General features: G+C 36.5%; 1 protein-coding gene across 3 annotated transcripts in view; it reads right to left on the bottom strand.

Annotated features, from left to right (window-relative positions):
• Positions 1–24117, bottom strand: part of PPME1 (protein phosphatase methylesterase 1) — a 71627-nt gene that overhangs the window by 7246 nt on the left and 40264 nt on the right. For all 3 annotated transcript variants that reach the window (XM_039228779.1, XM_039228778.1, XM_039228780.1), the window contains 7 exons: positions 21026–21083; positions 20517–20568; positions 15227–15381; positions 13603–13693; positions 11425–11490; positions 8262–8385; positions 501–630 (listed from right to left, as the gene is read on the bottom strand). In XM_039228779.1, coding sequence (XP_039084710.1) covers positions 501–630; positions 8262–8385; positions 11425–11490; positions 13603–13693; positions 15227–15381; positions 20517–20568; positions 21026–21083 — 676 coding nt within the window. The remainder of the gene's footprint in view (positions 1–500; positions 631–8261; positions 8386–11424; positions 11491–13602; positions 13694–15226; positions 15382–20516; positions 20569–21025; positions 21084–24117) is intronic.

Here is a 24117-nt window from a genome sequence, read left to right as displayed (position 1 = left end):
GAGAGGAAAAAAGCATCAATGAGTGATGATGTACTTGACTTAGGACGTCACTACCCATTTGGTGAGTAGTTTTAACAAGGACATATTCAGATGTTCAGTACCTATACTGTTTTGGACTGAACTGTGTCCTCCTCCCCCTAGTTTGTACCCTGAAGCCCTAATCCACCAAATGACCACATTTGGAGATATAGAAATAATTAGGGTCAAATGAGGAAGTAATTAAGGTTAAATGGGGTCATTTGGGTAGGGCTTTCACATGACAGAATTAATATCCTTTTAAGAATAAACACCAGAGAGCTTGCTCTCTCTCTCTCTTCTGCCTTGCAAGGACACAGTGAGAAAACAGTTGTCCACAAGCCAGTAAGAAAGCTCCCACCAGAACTTGACTGTGCTGGTACCCTGATCTCAGAACTGTGAGAAAATAAATTCGCTGCTTAAGCACCCAATTTATAATATTTTGTTACGGCAGCCAGAGCTAATACATACACATACGCACTTACCAGCCAAGAGCAGCAATTTAGGAATAGGACAACTAAGAAAGAGATTGGATAAGCCTCGGAACCAGCCATCCCAGTATTTTTCTGTTTTTGCCAGTTCAATTCTCCAAGTGTATGGATGGTCTTTCTTGGTCTGCAGGAATAAGAACAAGTTCTGAGTCTCCGAGGGCAACCCCTGGTGGAACAGGATAATAACTAGGTCCCTGGGAAAAGGAAAGGGAAGGAAACTAGCACTTAAGGGCCTACTATGGCCCATTTTCACATACACTTAATCAATTATAACAGTCTTGTGATAATAGGTTATCGCTGTAATTCCCATGTTTAAATAACTAGAAGTTTACTTTTTACTTCTATTAATTTCAGTGAATTTAGGAAACTTTCTTAAAGTTACAAAGCTAGTAAATGGTAGAGCCAAGACGGAGCCTCTCTTATATCTAACTGACAAAAAAAAAAATCTATCAAAAGGATAATTACAAAAGCACAGTGCAGTATGAAAAAAATGCTTATATAAAGAGAAAGAAGCAGGGTATAACATGTCATCTAAATGAGGATTACTAAAAATGTGGTACATGGAGGGAAGGAACTGGAAGGGAAAAGGGAAAATACATTGATTTGTTGGTAGAGCATTTTTTCTTATATTTTGATTAACAACAATGACATAATGTTCTGGCAATAGTAATCTGAAAAAGGAAACCTGACTCAAATATTATAAAATATATGTTAACCTAGGAGAAGGGAAGGAAAAATAAGAAATACAGAGAGGGAGATACTTAAATACAGAGAACTAATTGAGGGTTGCTGGAAAGGAGGAGGTGGGTGGGGAGATGCGTGATGGACATTAAGGAGGGAACTTTTCAAGATGAGCACTGGCTGTCATATGTAAGAGATGAATCCCTCCTAAAGCCAAGACTACACTGTATGTTAAATAACTTGAATTAAAAAAATGTGTGTGTGTGTGTGTTAAATCCTGATATATAGTAGACAGGCATAAAGTATGCACTCATCAAATATAAGCTGAACAAATAAATGAATCTCTATACTTTTCTGGATCACTGAAAATTTGAAATATTATAACTTAAATAAATAACTGGCATACTGAAGCAACCACAATATGAAAATCTAGAAGTGAACATGAGGCAGCAACATACTGTATTAGAGATCACTGGATGGTTAAGATGTCCATACCACCCAAAGCAATCTGCAGATTCGAAACAATCCCTATCAAAATCCCAAAGACATTTTTACAAAAATAGAAAAATTCATATGGAATCTCAAGGGACCCCAAACAGCCAAAACAATTTTGAAAAAGAACAAAATTGGAGGACTCATTTTCTCTAATTTCAAAACATACTGCAAAGCCACAGTAATCAAAATAGTATGGTATTGGTCTAAAGACAAGGAGACCAATGGAATACACTAGAGAGCCCAGAAATAAACTCTCACATATATGGCTGAATGATCTTTGACAAGGGTCCAAGATGATTCAATGGAGAAAGGATAGTTTTTTTAAACAAATGGTGTTGGGAAAATTGGATATTCACATGCAAAATAATGAAATTGAACAATATACAAATTTAATTCAAAGACCTAAATGTAAGACCTCAAACTATAAAACTTCTAGAAGAAAACAAAGAAGTAAGCTTCATATAGTTTTTCATGACATTGAATTTGACAATGATTTCTTTGATGTAGATAAATGGACTATATCAAACTTAAAAAACTTCTGTGCATCAAGAACTCAATCAACAGTGAAAAGATATTGAACAGAATGGGAGAAAATATTTACAAATCATATATCTGATAAGGGGTTTATATTCAGAATATATAAAGAACACCTACAACTGAATAACAACAACAACAAAAAAAAAATCTGAAAAAAAGAATGAGCCAAGGACATGAACAGACATTTCTCCAAAGAAGATCTACAAATGGCTAATAAGTACATGAAAAGATACTCAACGTCACTAATCATCAGGGAAATGCAAATCAAAATCACAATGAGATATCACTTTGTACCTATTAGGATGACTATTTTCAAAAAAGACCAAATAACCAGTGTTGGCAAGGATGTGGAGAAACTGGAACACCTAGGGCACTGTTGGTGGGATTACACAATGGTACAACCACTATGAAGACAGCATAGCAATTACTCTAAAAATAAAACTACCATATGATCCAGCAATCTCACTTCAGAAGAAGTGAAAACAGTCTTGAAGAGATATTTGCAGAGCCATATTCATACCAACATTAGTCACAACAGTCGGTGTAAATCCAAATGTCTACTGATGGATGAACGGATAAACAAATGTATTACATATTATTTAGCTTTAAAAAAAGGAGGTTTTGTCACATGCTACAACATAGAGGAAACTTGAGGACATTATGTTAACTGAAATAAGCCAGTTACAAAAAGAGAAACACTGATTCTACTTCTATGAGGTATCTATTGTAGTGGAATTCATAGAAACAGAAAGTAAAATGGTAGGTATGTGGGGGGTGAGGGAAATTGTTTAATGAGTATAGAGTTTCAGATATGCAAGATGACAAAGTTCTGGAGATCTGTTTCACAACAGTGTGACCACTACTGAACTATACACTTAAAAATGATTAAGGTGGTGGGGCACCTGGGTAGCTCAGTCAGTTGAGCATCCAACTCTTGATTTTGGCTCAGGTCATGATCCCAGAGTAGTGGGATGGAGCCCTGCATCAGCTCTCTCTCTGTCTCTCTCTCTCTGTCTCTCTCTTTGTCTCTCTGTCTCTCCTGCCCTTCTCTCCTGCTTGCGCACTAAAAAAAAAAAAAAAAAAAAATTAAGGTGGTCAATTTTATGTTATGTGTTTTTTTTTTTTTTTAACCAAAATATAAAAAAAGAAAGAAAAAGATCACTGGGTGGGTAGTCAGGAAACTTGGGTCTTCCAGCTCTCACTAACGTGCTGCATGTGCAACACTTCCCATTTATGAGCTATTTCTAATAGACTTCCACAGTTAGAGACAGCAAGACCCTCCTAAATGCATAATGCACTTGATATGCAAATGACAAATTAAAGGTAAGGGAACTTCCAAGAAATAGTAAAATTATAAAAGAAAAGTTTTAAAAAGGAGTTCATCTTAAGTCCTAAAAATGTAAAAATTAAAAATCTGGGTGAAATTAGAGTTGCTCCTGTATTTAGGGTTATAATAATAAATCTTTTCTCTGGAGAGCTGGATCATAAAGCTAGTTTAGTTTAGATCTCTGACAAATGGTAATAAAACAGACTGATGTAAGAAACAAAACAGATGAACACCGGGGGGAAAGAAGGCAAACCAGAAAATAGACTCTTAACTATCGAGAACAAACTGAGGGTTGCTGGAGGGGAGGGCAGACGGATGGGTTAAATGTATGATTGATATTAAGAAGGGCACTTGGGATGAGCACGGGCTATAAAATGTAAGTGATGAATCACTAAATTTTACACCAGAAAGTAATATTACACTGTATGTTAACTACTGGAATTTAAATAAAAACTTGAAGAAAGAAAAAAAAAAAGAAAAAACCACCCAGGTCAATGTAGTGAGATCTAATTGATGGATAGGAGAAGCAGAAAGCTGGCTACCAACTTTCCTCATATGTTCACCTGGGCAGGAGGCGGTTCTCCACACAAGGGCATCAGCCACAGGCTTTGCATTATTTCAGAACACCTCACTTGAAAAGAATTTAAGAAAACAGGCTTTGTGTCAGCCAGACCTGACTTTATGCAAATCCCGGCTCCATCATCAACTAATTCCCAGTGGGTCCCTTGGGAAAGTTACCTAACTTCTTCAAGCCTGTTTTCTTAGTTATAAAGTGGGCAACACAAAATCTCAAAGGATTGTTGTAGAGATGAACTAAAAATACTCATGTATGTAAAACAATAGGAACATAGTCTGGCATATAACAAGTAATCAAAACACCAAAATCTTAAGAATATGGGATTTCAATCATCTTGAAAAAGAAAAACAAAGTTGGAAGACTTACCCTTCCCAATTTCGAAACTTACTACGTAGCTACAATAATGAAGACTGTGTATGTACTTGCTTATAAGGATAGACATATATATCAATGGAACAGAACTAAGAGTCCAGAGAGAAAGTCTGGCATTTATGGTCATATGATTTCCAACAATGCAAGACAAGTAAATGGGAAAGAAGGGTCTTACCAACAAATGATCCCTGAGACAGCAAAAGAATGCACAAAAGAATGAAGTTATACCCCCAACCTCATACTATATACAAAAATTAACTCAGAATGGATCATAGATCTAAATATAAGCGCTAAAACTAGAAAACTCTTAGAAGAAAACATACACATAAATCTTTGTGACCTTGGGCTAGGCAAAACCGTGGATATGATGCAACAAAATAGTAACTAGATAAAATGAATTTCTTCACAAACTTTTGTACTTCCAAGAACACCATCAAGAACATGAAAAGACAATCTAACTGGAGAAAATATCTGCAAATCAGGGACTTATATCTAGAATATATGAAGAACACTATTCAATAATAAAAAGGGAAAATACCCTATTGAAAAATGGGCAATCTGAATATACATTTCTCCAGAGAAAATGGACAGTAAGCCCATGAAAAGATGCTCAACGTCAATAGTTATCAGGAAAATGTAAATCAAAACCACAATGATACTACTTCATGCCCACTAAGATGGCTATAATCAAAAAGAGACAATATTACAAATGCTAACAAGGATATTAAAAAAAAAAAAAAACAACCCATTCACTGGTGGTGGGAATATAAAGTGTAGGAATTTTGATAATCTGGCTATTTCTCAAATGATTAAACACAGAGTTAGCATCCAGCAATTTCACTTGTAGGTGTACACCCAAAAAAACCAAACACCTATGTCCACACAAAAACTTGTACACAAATGTTCGTACCAGCACTATTCAGAACAGACAAAAAAGTGAAAACAATCTAAACGTTCATTAACCGAGGAATGGATAAAAATTGTGGTCTATCCATATAAAGGGATATTATTCAACTATAAACAGGAATGAAGTTCTAATACACGCTACAACATGGATGAACCTTGGAAACATTATGCTAAGGTAAAAGCCAGTCACAAGACTACATATTAATGATTCCATTTATATTAAATGTCTAGATTAGGCAAATCTACAGAGACAGAAGGTAGATTAGTGGATGCCTAGGGTGGGAAGGTTGAGGAGAAATGGCAAGCAACTGCAAACAGGTATGGCGTTTTTTTACAAGTGACGAAAATGTTCTCAAATTAGATTGTGATAGTTGCACAATCTATCTAAAAACCACTGAATTGTATACTTAGGGTGAGTTGCCTTTCAGTAAAGCAGTTTAAAAAAGAGAGGTTTGTACATAAAGGAATACCTCCTGAACAAATGAAGTTTATTCCTTTAAGGATCAAAGATTAAAGTTTCCGTCTTCTTTTCTGTATTTTAATCATTTTGTATTAGACATCACTCCCCACCACCAATGTATACCTTGTCTTCCTTCTTTTACGCACCAAAATGGATGCAATAGAACTCTTATGTATGTCTCAGGATCATTTCAAACACCACTTTTTATATTATATGTAACAGAGATGCCCCTAAGAGGGGCTCTACATGGTTCCTGGCTACCATACTTTAGAAGCTGTAGCTGTTTGTGTTGTAGTCACTGAGTTTAATTTGCATTAACATTTTCTCCATCATTTTATTTTTCTTTATTGAGAGATAATTGATATATAACATTGTGTAGGTTGAAGATGTACAATGTGTTGATTTAACACATTTATATATTGCAGTACTATAACACCATAGTGATAGTTAACAGCTCTATCATATCAATTGTCATTTCTTTTTTGTGCTAGGAACAATTAAAACCTAGTCTCTTAGCAACTTATAATACAGTATTATTGCCTATAATTATTATGCTGTGCATTAGATCTCCAGGATCTACAGATATACTAGTTGCAAGAAGTAGTTTCTGTTTGGGGTTTGTGTCCTTCCTCGAGCGTAGATTGTTTTAGCTATATTTCTTATTGCCTGATGTGTCTCAGTCTGCCCTCCTAATAAAATTGCTGGAGTTTATTAAACTCCATATAACTGGACTTACAAAAATTACGGAGAAAATATGACCTGGAGTTAAAAATCAGAGGATCTGGGTGTGTTTTAGTACTAACATTTACATGTGACTGTAGGCAAGTATCAGTACCTGAGTTGTAAAACATTGAAAATATCTATAATGCAGAGCTAAAATGAGAACTCAGGATGATAAATGTGATGCACTTAGTATAACTTGCAGCACATAAAAGACAAAAAGTAACTGACAGTTTGTATCAGAGTTTCAAATCTACTAAATATCACTTGATTGCCTTGGGCAAGTCTCTTCACCTCTGAGTCTGTTTCTGCACTGTTAACATGGGAGAAAAGATCTCCCTTCACCTCACACAGGGTAGGGAAGGCAAATTAATCATGCATTATTTATGTTTTTGTAAACTCCAAAGAGGTACCACAAATTATTTATTGATCTTAAGGATGACAGAAAGAATCTCATTAAATTAAAAATACTGTTTAATGAACACACAGTTGATGCTTCAACAATATAGGTATGGACTGTACAGGTCCATTTATATGCAGATTTTTTCACTGAAAACAGGACAGTACTGTAAATGTATTTTTTCTTCCTCATGGTTTTCTTAGTAACATTTCCTTTTGGTTACTTTATTGTAAGAATACAGCATTTGAAACATAAATATATAAATTATGTACCAATTAACTGTTAACCAATTAAGTGTTTATATTATTGGTAAGGCTTCTGGTTAATAGTAGGCTATTAGTAATTAAGTTTTTGGGTAGTCAGTAGTTATAATTGGATTAAACAGTGTGGGGGTCAGTGTCCCTAACTCCCATTTGTTCAGGGGTCAATGTACTCTCTTCCTTGCTAATAGTAGCATCTCCAAAGGTAAAGGGATAGGTGGTGTATACCAAGTCCATTACTTGCCATTAGTAAAACTTTTATAATCCATCCCAGAAAGTCCTGCTTATGCTCACCAACCACTTCCAAGAAAAAAGTACCCTTTCCCACTATTATCCTCAAATCAAGTGGTCAACAAGTACTCACAGAACACTTGCTATGCAAACAACCCCAAGCTAAATGATGAGGAAATTCATATGGAATATCAGATCCTGTGTTTGAAATACACAGGTTATATTGTTGGGAGACAATTCTTATAAAATTAGAGGACACTGAATCTGCATTCTAGAGTTGACTACAGAAGACAAGTTATCTTTTAATGTGGTTTATGAAAACCAATTCTATGACTCAGCCACAACTTCAGAAAAGAGTGTTATGTCATACAGACTTTCAGTGCTATTCTGGAGAGGGACTGATATAAAATGAGGTCAGAAAACATCCCTGAAGAGATACACCTTGAAAGGTAAGTAGGATCTGATGGGCTTAGCGTAGACCAGTAGGAAATGAGACTGTCTCATGAGATAAACCTCAGGAATAGAAGTACCGAGGTGAGAAAAAGCCTGATGAGAGAGCAAGCTGTTTGAGGGTAGGGTATATACTATGAAGTTTTATGTTCCAATTTGTCAGAGCTATCAGCAAGTGTCTTATATCCTATAGTTAACCTAAATATCTATTATAACATCTTCGCTCCCTAAAACATCGAATGGTGAGTAAAACGGACATGTCACCTTCCCTTCCCCCCCCCCCCCCCCACACTGACTATTCTATACCCCATCCTTCCAAGAATGCTGGCATTCACTTACCTCCGTGTCATCCTCCTTTTTCCTCTTGTTTACTGATTCACTTCCTTCTTCGTCTTCTTCTTCTTCCTCTATGATTCCTTCCACTATAGATTTTGAGCCTTCTGGACTTGTAATTCCTTCACACCTAGGTTTGTTTTTTTTTTTTTAAAAAAGTGCTATTATATATCTCTCTCTTATATACAAATTATCTCAGAGATACTGATATTTATGGTCTTTTACAATCAAATATCAGTTATAACTGACAATGCTTCTAGGAGGAGGATGTGAAAAACGTGCATTTAAAAATATGCAGAAGTAGACTAGGGTTGTAGAAGGTCATGGCTAATGTATGACTATACTCTGAGTACTGGTTTCCAGTTCTTGCACTGATACAGACCCACAGAAGGGCGTAACTATTTCCTGAGTCATGATGGCAAGAGTTTTTCTGGCATTATCTTATACAGTTCTCAAAAAATCCTGAGATAGCCCTGAAAAGTTAAAAAAAAAATCGTCCAAGATCACCTAGTTCATTAGTACATGAAGCTGGAAGGCAAATCGAAGCCCAGTTAACATGACAGCATGGTACTTTTCTACTGTACCCTGCTTACAGTAGAACAAAGCTCAAACAGAATGGTAAAAAGCCCCCACTTTTAATTGCCTAATAGAAACGCAATTATAATAACCATAGGCAGCTGAACCTTGGAGATTAGAACATCTGATCCAGCCAATTACTGCTGTTGTTTTCCCTCTAAAAAGCAATCTCTCTTATATAATTAGGTAGAATTATTATTATATGACCAGCTGGTACCATAATTCCTTTTAGAAAGAACTTGTTGGGACACCTGGGTGGCTTAGTCGGTTAAGCGGCCGACTTTCGCTTAGGTCATGATCTCGCGGTTCGTGGGTTCGAGCCCCGCGTCGGGCTCTGTGCTGACTGCCAGCTCAGAGCCTGGAGCCTGCTTCAGTCTGTGACTCCCTCTCTCTCTGACCCTCCCCTGCTCACGCTGTCTCTCTCTCTCTCCTAGAAATAAATAAAACATTAAAAAAAAAAAAAAAAAAGAAAGAACTTGTTGGAAAAAGTACACTGACAATATTAAAGGTAAAGATCCCTAGCAGCTAGTGCTAAGGTCTGTTCTGAATGATAAAGGAGAATTTGTTATTTTGTCCTTGAAAGGGAGAGTGAATGGAGAAGAGGACAGAGAACAAGATAAAAAGAGACAGATGAATCCAGTGGTGGACTTTAAAAAAATTTTTTTTTAATGTTTATTTTGCTTTTGTGAGAGACAGAGACAGAGCATGAGCAAGGGAGGATCAGAGAGAGATGGAGACACAAAATCTGAAGCAGGATCCAAACTCAGCACAGGGCCCGACACAGGGCTCGAACTCATGTACTGTGAGATCATGATCTGAGCCAAAGTCGGACACTCAACTGACTGAGCCACCCAGGTGCCCCCAGTGGTGGATTTTTAACAGTGATAACTTGTCTTCCCTGTCTGCTCTACCAATCTCAGTAAAGTGTATGTTCACAAAATATTTTGTCAAGTTGGGGGTTTTCTATGGGACTTGAGGTGTCAAGTTTCACATCTAGGGTCAAAGTAGTATAACAAAGAAACAATATGTGGTTTAGTTCCACAGCTATAATTAGGAGTTTTCAAGAGAATTTCACATAGTTCAAGGGTAGGAAGGTTCCATCTGATATCTATGTGACAATTAAAACATACACTATATATACACGAGTTTATATATTTTAAGAGAAGACATCACTTAAATTTACATATTAAGTAAAATTTTATAATCACTGAACTACCTGAATATAAGCCATATAACTTCTTCACGAAATACTGAATAGACATTTGATGACATTAAGGAACTATTTATTTTTTTTTGGTGTGATAATGGTACTGTGATTGTGTTTAAAATTTTTTATAGTTTTATTTATTTTTGAAAGAGAGAGAGACAGAGTATGAGAGGGGGAGGAACAGAGAGAGAGGGAGACACAGAATCCAAAACAGGCTCCAGGCTCTGAGCTGCCTGCACAGAACCCAATGTGGGGCTCGAACCCATGAACTGCGAGATCATGACCTGAGCCGAAGTCGGATGCTTAGCCCACTGAGCCACCCAGGCACCCCAGTACTGTGACTGTTTGAAGTGTCCTTGCCATTTAGGATATACTGAAATCTTGGTATGATTTTGTGCTTAGGGTAAATAAACAGGGGACAGATGAAACAAGACTGCCCATGAGTAATTGTTGAAAATAGGCAATGTGGGGGCACCTGGGTGGCTCAGTTGGTTAAGCGTCCAAATTTGGCTCAGGTCATGATCTCATGGCTTGTGGGTTCGAGCCCCACGTCGGGCTCTGTGCTGACAGCTAGCTCAGAGCCTGGAGGCTGCTTAAGATTCTGTGTCTCCCTCTTTCTTTCTGACCCTCCCCTGCTCACACTGTCTCTCTCTCTCTCTCAGCAATAAATAAAACATTAAAAAAATTTGAAAATAGGCAATGTGTACAGTGGGGTTCATTATATTATTCTACTTTTGTATGTTTGAAAATTTCCATAATGTAGTTTTAAAATTGAGAGGGTGTATATAAAATACCTTGTAGCCAGCTCATTTTCATCAACTCTTGGGCTCCCTGTTGTTCTCTTGGGCAACATTTTCTCAATTCATCTAAAGTTTATTTTGTGACTACATAGCAATACCCAGGATTCATGTAACCCTATCCAAGAATATCAGTTGGGCTAAATATTCTTAGTTAAGCCTTAGAATCTGGCTTTCACTCAGGTTATGCAAAAGCTTTGTTACGGTAATTTCCTCACAATCAGGTTTGACTAAGAAGGAGACTATTACCAGAATAAAATGATCACTTCTAGCACTGGAGTAGACACTTAACTTTTAATGTCCATTCTTTGGGATTCTTCCACCTTTCAACACACAGAATTATATTAATAAGGTAATCCTGTATTATACAGGCTTTGGGATTTCTTCAAAACAAAAAAAGAAAGAAAGAAAGAAAAGAAAAAGAATAGAAAAGCTATGCAGTTAGCCCAACTGAGCTCCTTTGTCAAAATTATCTAAAATAATAAAGGCATTCAGGATGGGAGGACAAGTGTATAATAAAACGCAATCTGTAATTCCCTCACCATGTTTCAGTCTCTAACCAGCCCAACAGGGAAAAAATATGACCTACTGTTTGACTTGGCCAACCATTGAGACACGGGCCGACTCCAAATTTCGAATCTGACCACTCTTCACGCTAGAAAAGTTAGAAGGGAAAGAGGTTATTTAGCATCCATCTTATCATGTCACTAGGGTCGAACGAATAATTCTGCACATTCTGTGGAACTTACTACAAAGCTGTATTTACCAATATAGCTTACTATGGAGATAACCACTACTTCCTAACTGGTTATTATGGCTACAAGCCAAGTAGTAAAAATTAGGGACAGACATTTAAGTCATTTCAGTTCTGCAAATATTTACCAGGAGGATACTATGTACCAGGCCTATGCTCAAGAAGCATCTAATTCAGGGGGGAGAAAGAAACATAGATAGTTTTGGTATAATAAAGGCAAGGTTCAAAGGAATCACTTTATTGTGAATGAAGAGGTTAAAGAAAGCTCCCCAAATGTCCTGCCTAGACAGGAGAAAAAAGATTAGGTGGAAGATAAAAGAGGGTGGTCTCTTTCTCTCTCTCAAATAAAATTTTAAAAAAAGGAGCCTGGGTGGCTCAGCTGGTTCAGTGTCCAGCTCTTGATTTCACCTCAGGTCACAATCCCAGTTTTTGGATGATAGAAACTAAGCCTGAGTTAGCCCCAGTTCTTAAATTAGGTACTGACGCATCTTAGGGACTGAAAAACCAAAGTTTACTGAATAAATTTAAAAAGCTTTTTGGCAGAGAGTGCCTGGGTGGCTCAGGCGGTTAAGTGTCTGACTCTTGATCTCATGGTTCAAGGGACCAAGCCCCACATCAGGCTCTGCGCTGATAGTGTGCAGCCTGATTGTGATTCTCTCTCTCTGCTTCTCCCCATGATGGCATTCTCTCTCTCAAAATAAATAAACATTTAAAGAAAAATAATAAGTTATTTGGGATAATTTTCTCACTGGTTGTTCCTGGGGAAGAAGGCAGGGTGTCCTGGGTACATGCTGAACTGGCAGCAGCTGCATTCTGAAATGCTGTGGTTGCCAAAGATGGAGAGATCTTTGGTGCTACTGAGAGAACAGGAATCCTGCACCTCAGTGAGCAAGGAGAGATAGAAGCAACCTCACCAAACACAAACATCATTTTGGTAGGCCATATTTAGCATGAAACCCTCTCTCTTAGAAAAACTACCTAGGACCTATTTACCAGGTCCTTAATTTCCAGTTGATTTCTTTGATTCAGTGAACAGATATGTTCTGCCTGCTAAGGCAGTATGCAGTATGTTGTATGCTGTGTGAAAGTACCAAAGAAATAGAGGAGAGCTTCTGCCCTTAAGAATCTGTCTTAAAGTTCTTCCTACAGAATGTTCACAGAAATGAAAGTTAACAATATCAGCATATCCGTTAGGGGAGGATTAGAAGACTTAAGAGGTAAACAATACAATATAAAATAGAGGTCTCTAGCAATTTGACTGAGGGAATAATCTGATTGGTTTGGAGGAGTCAGAGAAAGGGTTCTGGGAAAGGAACTAGAGATGGATTTTGAAGAGGTAGGAAGAGAGGATACTAAAGATATTTTATCCTAAGATTGATTTCCTTGGGGGAGAGACAGTGTTTTACTCATTTCTGAAATTTCATCCTTTAGCACGAAGTATTTAATAAATATTTAATCACATAATTGATTCAATTAATGAACAAATCAGTGACAAAACAGCCCTTACTTTAGTGGCAGTCATAGCCAATTCTGTCAGTGATTTTTATGAAAACTATTTACCCAGATGGTTTTTATTTACCCAAAACCCAAATAAAAACTGAGAAAGTAACTTATGCCCATCCTCTGTTTCTCCACCATTTTCTCTGGAATACATAAAGTGAATCTAGAACCATGAAACATCAGAAGTAGAAAAGACCTCAGAGTCTCATTTAGTCTAAACTCCTACCTCAGAAATGGAAATAGCTAGATAGGAGATAATCCAGAATTATTAAAATTGTAGGAGGCACTATAGTGTATTATCAAAAGGGTGGATTTTAGACAACTGGGACAAATGTGAAACATTTAAAATATTAAAAATAATTCTGCTCTTTACATAAATGTTTCCACATATGATACTGTAATAAAGCTAAGGCTTGGAAACTGAACTATTCCTTTGAACTTGGTGCCTGAGCTGATGAAAAAGGAGAGTTAGAATCTAACATTTAAAATATAGACAGTAGAGTTGTGGGTTACCTCCATTCAATGGCATTCTCTAGAGACTTGAAGGTTTTAGGACGACCACGTAAGAAATTCTGCATGCTATTAAGTGCATCCATGGCTGTACCTAGATGTTAAACAAATATTTTTTTACAAATAGTTTATTGTCAAATTAGTTTCCACATAACACTCAGTGCTCATCCCCAAAGTGCCCTCCTCCATGCCCATCCCCCCTCCCCCCCACATCCATCAGTCCTCAGTTTTTGTCAGCATGCAAGAGTCTCTCATGGTTTGCCTCTCTCCCTTTCCCCCACCATTTCCGCCCTTCTTCTCCCCCTTTTTCCTCCGTCAAGTTCCTCTTAATCCTCCTATACGTGCAAACATATGATATTTGTCCTTCTCTGCCTGACTTATTTCGCTCAGCATAACACCCTCAAGGTCCATCCATGTTGCTACACATGGCCAGATTTCATTGTTTCTCATTGCCATGTAGTATTCCATGGTATAGATAAACCACATCTTCTTGATCCATTCATCTGTTGATGGACACTTAGGCTCCTTCCATGTTTTAGCTATTGTGGAGAGTGCTGCTATGAACATTGGGGTACATGCGCTCCTATGCCTCAGCATTTCTGTATCCCTTGGGTAAATTCCTAGCAGTGCTATTGCTGGGTCATAGGGGAGTTCTATTGTTAGTTTCCTGAGGAACCTCCACACTGTTTTCCAGAGGGGCTTTTTTTTTTTTTTTTTTACAAATAGTTTATTGTCAAATTAGTTTCCACATAATGTTAAACAAATATTTTAACCACAGCATTTAACATAGTCTAAACATTTACACTTACTGGGTCAGCTGTGTACATCTGCCCTCAATGATGGTAGGATTCAGTGATGTTTTGGGGAAAATAGATGCAACTTAAAAAAAATTCAGAGTGTGATGTGATAGCCAGCTTCCAAGATGGCCTCCAGTGATTTGCCTCTTGATATTTACTCCCTAGTGTAGTCTTCCCACACTGAATAGGGGCTGACTTGTGTAAGTAATAGTGTGACTTCTGAGGTTGGGTCATAAAAGACATGGCAGCTTCTTTTTAACATAAGATAAAATGATGGGACATAGATACAATCAAAACATTAAACAGTCATAAAAGATATTTACGAAGAGTTCTGATGACATGGGAAATGATTATATAGTGTGGCATATGGATGAAATGGGTAAAGGTGTCAAAAGGTACAAACTTCCAATTATAAAATAAATAAGTCTTAAGGATATAATGTAACACATAGTGACTATATTTAACAATACTATGTTGTATATTTGAAAGCTGCTAAGAGAGTAGATCTTAAAAGTGTTCATCACAAGAAAAATAATTTATTATGTGCGGTGACGGATGTTAACTACACATAGTGTGGTGATCATTTCATAATTTATACATATATTGAATCATTATGTTATACAACTGGAACTAATAAAACGTTTATGTCAGTTAAAGAATACTCAGAATGCCTTTGCCATAAAATAACATAAACAATGACATAAAGACAGAGGGACATAGTTCAAGATGAGTAGAAATCAACAATAAATTAAAATAAGGTAATAATAATCTTCCATAGATATCTCTTATAAATCAAAGATTTTGATTTGGTCAGTACTAAGAAAACTTACCTTCTACAACATCAATCATACAGAGACCCAGGAGGCTTGGCACTAGGTTGGATGATGCTGTATGGACTGCAATAGCTCCACCCATACTATGCCCAATCAGCATAATTGGAGGAGGGAGGTCCCCATACATGGCTTCAACCACATTGCCAACATCCCTGCAAAGAGAAGGAAAAAAAGCGGGGAATGCTCTCTGACAACACTAAAAATCATTTTCTTTCCTAACTCCTTGTTTAGTCTGCAATTAAGAGTCCTAAGACTGTAAAGGTCTACTGACCATTTTGCAAATGTACCAATATAAATCTCTTAACATGCTCCAGTATCTATACATGTAGCCACAGATTTAGCGCTTCTGATAAATGGGACCAAGAACCCAAATTTTCTGATTTTCATATACTTTTATTTTAAATGTAAGCTTGAAACTCTGCACAAATAATTTAAGTGCTCTATCCCTCAATTTTCCCAGATATAAGACAGAAAACAATTTTATTAAGCATTATAATGTAGTAAAGTTTAGAATCACAAGATGAACTGCAAACCCACTTTATTTTTTAGTGGACTTGAATTAGTTATTTAATCTCTCAGTTTCAACATCTATAAGATGAAGATAAGAATATGATTTACTAAAAAAAAAGAGTATGATTTACTATTCCAGATTATCTGAAACAGTGAATGAAAACTACTTTGAGAAGTATAAATGCTATATAAAGGTTAATTGTTACTTATAATTTGTCAACTAAGTTGTTTGAAATATGAACATAAATGCAAGTACAATGTTCTGAGAAAGTAGAAAGATGTTCAGAGCTAATTTTTATTGGCTTCTGTCTTAGTTTTTAATTGAGTGGATCTGTTAACAAAGTCAAACCTTAAAGCTTTGAAAATGAGAACTGAAGAAGGAACTTGGGTTTAATTTGCAGATAGGCCCTCTTTGCTACAGCAATAGATAGGCATGTTATATTTTTAGAGACCACTGGCTCTACTGTCTTCTTTTGGAAGTGGCTGAGTCAGTTAACTTCAAAAGACAGTTTTGTGTTGCTGAGTGTTATTGTATACCTCAAGCACCCATACAGTGTTAGCCAAATAGGGTAGATCTGGATACAGGGAACACAGCCTTTTGAAAAATTATCTCCAAAGTATTTAGAATGGAAAAAGTAAATGCTACGAATTATTTCAGAAGGAATTAATCTTTTTATGAAGTTTATTTATTTATTTTTGAGACAGACACAGCATGAGTTGGGGAGGGGCAGAGAGAGGGGGAGAGAGAAAATCTCAATCAGGTTCTGCACTGCCAGCACAGAGCCCAACATGGGGGCTCAAACTCACCAAACTGTGAGATCATGACCTGTGTGGAAATCAAGAGTTGGTTAGTCAGATGCCTAACCAACTGAACTACCCAGGTGTCCCTCAGAAGGAATTAATCTTAAAAATCTCGTAAAAACAATTACAGATGTGAATAGGGTAGCTATAGCACCTGCAGACAATCTGAATGGGATATATAAGGAGGCCACCCAACTTTGTAAGTGAAAAAAAAAACAGTTTAAAAATATTCTTTTGAGTTAAATTTAAACCTAAACTTTTGGTTGGTAACAACAAAATAAAAGGATGCTATATAAGATTATTTAAGTTCATGTCTCCCTAAAATATTCAGGAACTGATCTGGAGGGGTTCTGTGATGAAGGTGGACAAGGTCTGAAACAAACCAACTCCATAATACATCTAAGCATAGGAAAGGTGTATTTCATCCAGGTACAAGGTGGTTATGATCAATCACTTGATCATCCACTACCAGGAGAAATTTATTCTTACTCAAGTTAGCTAAACTACCAAGATTAGTGCTTTGAGACATGTTCTGAAGTTCCAGAAAAATAAAACAAAGATGAAGTAGCAGATGTTATCTTCAAAACTAGCCTATAACTGGATATGCCACAATTTAGGTAGACGCTTTAAAAGGAAATTCTATCATACTTATCAATAATGGGTTAATTTCCTGAGAAGTAATAGAGCATATCACATACGTAGAAGAAAAGGTATCAGAGCAACCTGAACCAATTCTTGGTTCTACTTTCAGTGGAATTACATTTTATGTAGGGTTGAGGTTCTGAGTTGATACACAGGCAAAAATCATGCTGTCAGTACTACTTGAAAATCCCATTAATTGTCCATTATATATACCCATTTTGAGATTTTTGTTTCAGAGTGACTGAATTCAGAAATCATATAAATGTGTTATCGCTTTGACTATTTCAGCAAGAATCTAACTATTAGCTCTTCCGGTTCTTGGTAATCATCTTCAACTATTCTGAATGGCTTTAATCATCTATTTTCTTTTTACCTTTTTTGCCAGCTATCAACTTATTATCTCTCAGCTCCAATTCACCTTTCCTTGCAGGTTCTCCAAAATTGGATCTGAGACCTTTAAATATTTTTTCCTTTTCAGCTGGCATGATGTTAAGCTTTATCAGTAGAGGGCGCAGGAGAGACACTGTAGAAAGGCTTTTGCTCCTGGTTCCTGTGCATATTATTCCTAAACTCCTGAAGGCTGTGCTACTCTAGCACCTAGGTCATGTAGCATGGGAAGCTCTATAGCACATACAGCTTCCCCAGTGCCCAAATCCTGCAGCACAGGTGGCTTCTTTGGCACACCATCCCCGCAGGCCTAATTTTTCCCTAGTCTTACTGAGGCAAAATTGGTACACAAAAATGGTAAATTAACGTATATAATTTGGTAAGTTAGGGTGTATGTATACACTTGTGTTACCATCACCATGATTAAGGTAATTAACACAAAAGTTTCTGTGTGTGTGTGTGTGTGTGTGTGTGTGTGTGTGGTAAGAACACTTAACATAATATCTACCCTCCTTTTATCTCATTATTAAGGATAGACACTATGTTGTATAACAGCTCTCTGGAACCACTCCCAGTAATTTTGTTGCAGAGTGCCTCTGGTGAGATACTCCATGTGAACAGCTTCTCCTGCACCCTAGAGGGTAGATATCTGGCAAGTTCTGCCACGGTGGCACCCAAATGACTTCTCTGCCTTCAGTAAGCCACAGTCATGCCCTCTACAACAAGGTCTGAATCTCAACCTTTTCCATTAGTGTTCTCTATCAGCCCAAGGGGATAGTGGCTGCTTCTTATATCTGCTACTCTTATAGTCTTCCTTTTTTTTTTTTTTTTTTTTAAAGATTTCCAGCTTTATTGAGGTATAACCGACTAAAAAATTTCTAATATATTTAAAATGTACAGTGTGATAATTTGATATATGAATACACTGTGAAATGACTCCCACAATCAAGTTAATTAAACATATATTCTTCAGCATTCTCTTTACTTTTTTTTTTTCTGAAGAGAGAGAGTAAGCATGCGAGCAGGGGAGAGGAACAGAGGGAGAAAGAGAGAGAATCGTAAGCAGGCTCCATACTCAGTGCAAAGCCAGATGCGATGTGGAGCTCGATCCCATAACCCTGAGGTCATGACCTGAGCCAAAATCAAGAGTTGGATGCTCAACTAACTAAGCCCCTGTTCTTGTTATTTCTTATTAGCCAATTCTTCATTACTCCAATCCCCCTTATAATTAATAAGTCTTTATATTAAACTTTCCCTGTTTATTTTTTTTTATGTTTTATTTATTTTTGAGAGAGAGAGAGACAGCGTGAGGAGGGGAGGGTCAGAGAGAGAGAGAGAGATACAGAATCTGAAACAGGCTCCAGGTCCTGAGCTGGCTGTCGGCACAGAGCCCGATGTAGGGCTCGAAACCATGAACCATGAGATCATGACCTGAGCCAAAGTTGGACACTTAACTGACTGAGCCACCCAGGTGCCCCTAAACTTTCCCTGTTTAAATTACTATGTGACTTTTCTTTCCTGATTGTCTCAGACTGACACATGTCAGTCAGGCAATGTACCCATAAAGTCCTCCCTCAATCAATTCTTCAAATTCCTGTAGAACATCATCCAAGACATCATAATCCTTTGGCAGCCTGGCCACTTAGATGATGTATTTCACTTTTTGTCAACAGTCGTGAATCTCTATATTTCACTATTTGGCAACAGTCAGGAATCCCTTAAAAATTGTTCACAAATCTTTCAATAAGGTATCACCAACGTGCTTGATTATTCTGGGCTTTATTGTTCTCATATTACAAAGACAACAACTGAGAGAACAGTTGTTCTCTCAGCTCTCTTAGCTCTCCCTTCTCATGGTTTCTTAGGCATATGGTCATTAAGTGGAATGGTACCATATATTATTATTTCTCTCTCTCTGCCAGGCACTATAGTTGAGTGATCACAATTCTGGTCTATTAACTGTGTGACCTCATACAGTTAGTTATTCAATCTATCTGAGTTAGTTTCCTCATCGGTTAAAAAAAGAAAAAGGACAATATCTACACTACAGAATTAATAATGTGGATAATTAAAACAAATAACTTTATTAAATTATTTACTCTTAATAAATGCTTAATTTACACTTAATAAAGTCTCTCAGATAGCACACAAATAACACCTGCTATAACAATAAAACTAGGGCCACATGAGTTTCAGTTCTGAATGACCAGGTTTGAGGCCACTATATATACTATAGTATCTTATACTTTGAGGCCCAGGGAATCATTAATTCTTCTTTTTAAAAAGCTTTTTTTAAAATGTGTATTTTTGAGAGAGAGAGAGAGACAGAGAGAGAGAGAGAGAGAGACAGAGTGCAAGAATGGGAGGGGTAGAGAGAGAGGGAGACACAGAATTCAAAGCAGGCTCTAGGCCCTGAACCATCAGCACAGAGCCCAACACAGAGCTCAAACTCAAGAACCATGAGATTATGATGTGAGCTGAAGTCAGATTCTCCACCAACTGAGGCCCTCATTAATTCTTCAATATCTTGTTCTTGTCTTACAAGGAAATTCGACAAAGAACATGGGCAGGATACTTTAAGAACATCTTACATGGCAGGGTCTTTTGTATACAAACCTCTTTTTCAAGCGTAAGTTCCCAAAAGATATCTAGGTTCTATTCAACTCTGTCAACAAGAAAATTTTGCAAAAGCCAACACAACGTAAACTGTATCTCAAGGAATTTTCTAGTACTTTATGTGATGACATAACACTGAATACATCAAGACAGAGGTTTCTTTCAAGATTAAATACTAAGGAGACACCAAATACAGGGAAAAACAACAGAAATAAAATTTTCTCTATGCTAATTATTATACAACAGTCTCACTAGGAGAGTAAATAGTTATACCACTATTTAAAATAGTAATGGCAGCCAGATGATGTATAAACAGTATTACATTACTTACTTTGCCATTGTTTCTGCAGACAGGTCTTCAGAATTCTTGACTTTTGTTTCACCTAAAAAGAAAATATTTAAAAAATAAAATTCCCCAAATACAAATTATAAATGCAACAATATTCTCTTAAAAATCTCACTTTGGGGAATGAAATGCAGACTTGTGTATGATGGGCTTAGCAAGGATTTTCTGTGTTACAGATGCATCTTGATAGTTGGGCACCCTAAGGAAGATGTAACTCCAGTAGCCTAGCAAAGATTTATTTACATTCCTTATATATCATCAGCATCAGAATTTAGTTACATTAAAGGACATTTTCTTAGCTAAACAATAATATATATGTGTGTATGTATTTATAAAATATCTTTTGTAAAACTTGGAAACTAAGACTTCCCTCAAAGAACCCAAATGGAATGGACCAGGTTATTCTGTGGCCACACTGAAACTTGTAATATTTAACAGTATTCAAAGGGAATGACACATGTATCAGTTAGTGACTAATTAACTACATCACTCACCATGACCTCGCAGATCTAAAGCCACAATTCTACACTGAACCCTACTAATGATCGCCGCCTAGGAAGAAAAGAAATTCTAGTTTAGCAAGTCTTTTCCCATTATGATAACAATTGAATGAACATCTATCAGAATTCAAGAATCTCAAGATAATCAAAGGAAAACTTTTCATTTTTTTTCTTATTTGAGTATAGTGGATATACAATGTTACAATAGGTTTAGGGATTCACAAGTTTATATGTTAACTTATGCTCAGCAAATACAACACTATTACAGTATCATTGACCATATGCTGTGCCTTTTATTCCTGTGACTTATTCATTCCATAGCTGGAAGACTGTATCTCAGACTCCCCTACACTATTTTGGCCATCCCTCCACCTCTTCCCCTCTGGCAACCATCAGTTTGTTCTCTGTATTTATAGCTCTGATTCTTCTTGTTTCTTCATATTTTTTTTAGATGCCACATATGAGTGAAATCATATGATATTTCTCTTTCTCAGTCTGACTTATTTCACTTAGCATAATGCCCTCTAGGTCTATCCCTGTGTAAATGGCACAATCTCATTCTTTTCTATGGCTGTGTAATATTCCATTCTGTGTATATACCACATCTTCTTTATCCATTTGTCTAACAATGGACACTGAGGTTGCTTCTATATCATGGGTATTGTAAATCATGCTGCAATAAACATAGGGGTGCATATGTCTTTTCAAATTAGTATTTTCATTTTCAGGTAAATATCCAGTAGTGAAATTATTAGATCATATGGTATTTTTTTTTTTTTTTTTTTTTTTTTTTTTTACTTTGAGAGAGAAAGAGAGCACTAGCAGGGAGAGGGGCAGGGGTAGAGAGAGAGGGAATCTTAAGCAGGCTTCACACTCAGTGCAGAGCCCTACATGGGGCTTGATACCATCACCCTGGGATCATGACCTGAGCTGAAATCAAGAGTCAGACACTTAACTGACTGAGCCACCAGGTGCCCCAATCATAGGGTATTTCTATTCTTAATTTTTTGAGGAAGCTCCACACTGTTTTCTATAGCAGCTGTACAAATTTACAATCCCACCAACAGTGTACAATAGATGCAGAAAAAGCATGAGACAAAATTCAACATCCATTCATGATAAAAACTTTCAATAAAGTGGTTTTAGAAGGAACATAATAATAAAGCCCAAATATGAAAAACTTAGTGCTATATCATACTCAGTGGTGAAAAACTGAGAGCTTTTCCTCTAAGATGAGGAAAAGACAAAAATGTCCACTTTTGCTACTTTTGTTCAACATAGTATTGGAAGTCCTAGTCAGAGGAAACAGACAAGAAAATTAAAAAATAAGAGGTATCAATATGGTAAAGAATAAGTTCAACTGTCATTATTTGCAGATGACATGATACATACAAAACTTTTCAATTTTAAGTAAAACTAAAAAATGAAGATTTTCTTCCTTTTTGTGCATATTCTGGTTCTATCCCAACTTTAAAATATGGCTTTCTTCATCTAAATCCCTCATTAAGCCCCAATTCTTCCTTGCTTTTCATGGAACACAGAGTAAAAACACCTCTAAACAATGAATCTCCGAGATCTACTATTACCTATGATTGGCTATCTTTTCCCTATTGTAGAAGGGAAATTTCCTAGATAAGGACCATGACTAAGTATATATCTTGGTTCAGGATATCACACAAATGTAACATTAGATCATGAAATGACCCTGAAAGCAGTACAAATCTACCAAATATTCACTTAAGATAGATATAGTATGGGGCGCCTGGGTGGCTCAGTTGGTTAAGCGTCTGACTTCAGCTCAGGTAATTCACAAGTTTGAGCCCCATGTTGGGCTCTGTGCTGACAGCTAAGAGCCTGGCGCCTGCTACACATTTTGTGTCTCCCTCTCTCTCTGCCCCTCCCCAACTCATGCTGTTTCTGTCTCTCTCAAAATAAATAAACTTAAAAAAAATTTTTTTAAAGAAAAATGAATAACTTTAAAGAGAATAATGGACTGAAATTCTACTATACTTTGTTATTTGTTCCTGAAAGCTAATTTATGGGAGTTATTTAACACATATGGTGGAGGCACAGCCTTCAACGCCAAGAACAAATCTGTATTTTGGAAATAAAATTAAGTGACAAAGATATTGTCAAATTTGCTTTACTGCTCTACATTAAAAAAAAAAAAAGATAGCAACAAAATATGCATTTGAAAGAAGTAATTATCAATTCCAATTTTAACCTGAAAGCAATAATTTATGATCTTATGTGCCTGTTAGAAAACATTGACAATACTGTTATAAAACTGATTTTCCATCCACTTATTTAACAAATCTTTCTATGCTACATCTTCTAAAAAATCTGGCACCAACTGTATAATGGGGTTACAGTATGAAAAAGACAAGCAATGTTCCTGCTCTCATGATGTGTACATACTAGTGTGGCAAATGAAGACTAGAAAACAATAAAAGAACAAAGTAAATTCAACACATTCCATAAGTAATGATAAAGTGTCACAGCATGTCCATAATAATCATTCCAGATCTTATCTCAAATGGCACAACTTTCCCATTTTTGGAATGGTTGAGTGAAAAGCAGCTATTTAAGATCTAGACTTATCTGACCATTTTTCTATTTTTATTTTAGTGTAGTTGATTTATAGTATCACATCAAATTCAGGTATAAAACTTAGTGATTTGACAAGTTTATATATTATGCTATGTTTATAACTACCATCTGTCCCATTACAACAATAACAATAACATTGACTGTTTACCTTATGCTATGCTTTATCATTCCCGTGCCCTACTAATTCCATAACTGGAGACCTGTATCTCCCTCTCCCTTTCACCCATTTTGCCCACCCTCCCTCTTTTCCTCTGGTAACTGTTTGTTCTTCGTATTTATTGTTGTTTCTGCTTTTTTTAATTCATTTTTTACCTTCCATTTATGAGTGGAATCATATGGTATTTATCTTTCTCTGTCTTACTTAATTCACTTAGCAAATACCCTCAAGGTCCACCCATGTTGCCTCAAATGGCAGAAATCATCCTTTCTTATGGCTGTGTAGTATTCCTTTGTGTATATATACCACCTTTTCCTTA

Source organism: Hyaena hyaena, unplaced genomic scaffold, assembly GCF_003009895.1.
Source record: "Hyaena hyaena isolate Hyena2069 unplaced genomic scaffold, ASM300989v1 scaffold_34, whole genome shotgun sequence".
NCBI lineage: Eukaryota > Metazoa > Chordata > Mammalia > Carnivora > Hyaenidae > Hyaena > Hyaena hyaena.
The sequence above is the reverse complement of the archived record's forward strand: the minus strand, read 5'-3'. Positions and strand labels throughout refer to the sequence as shown.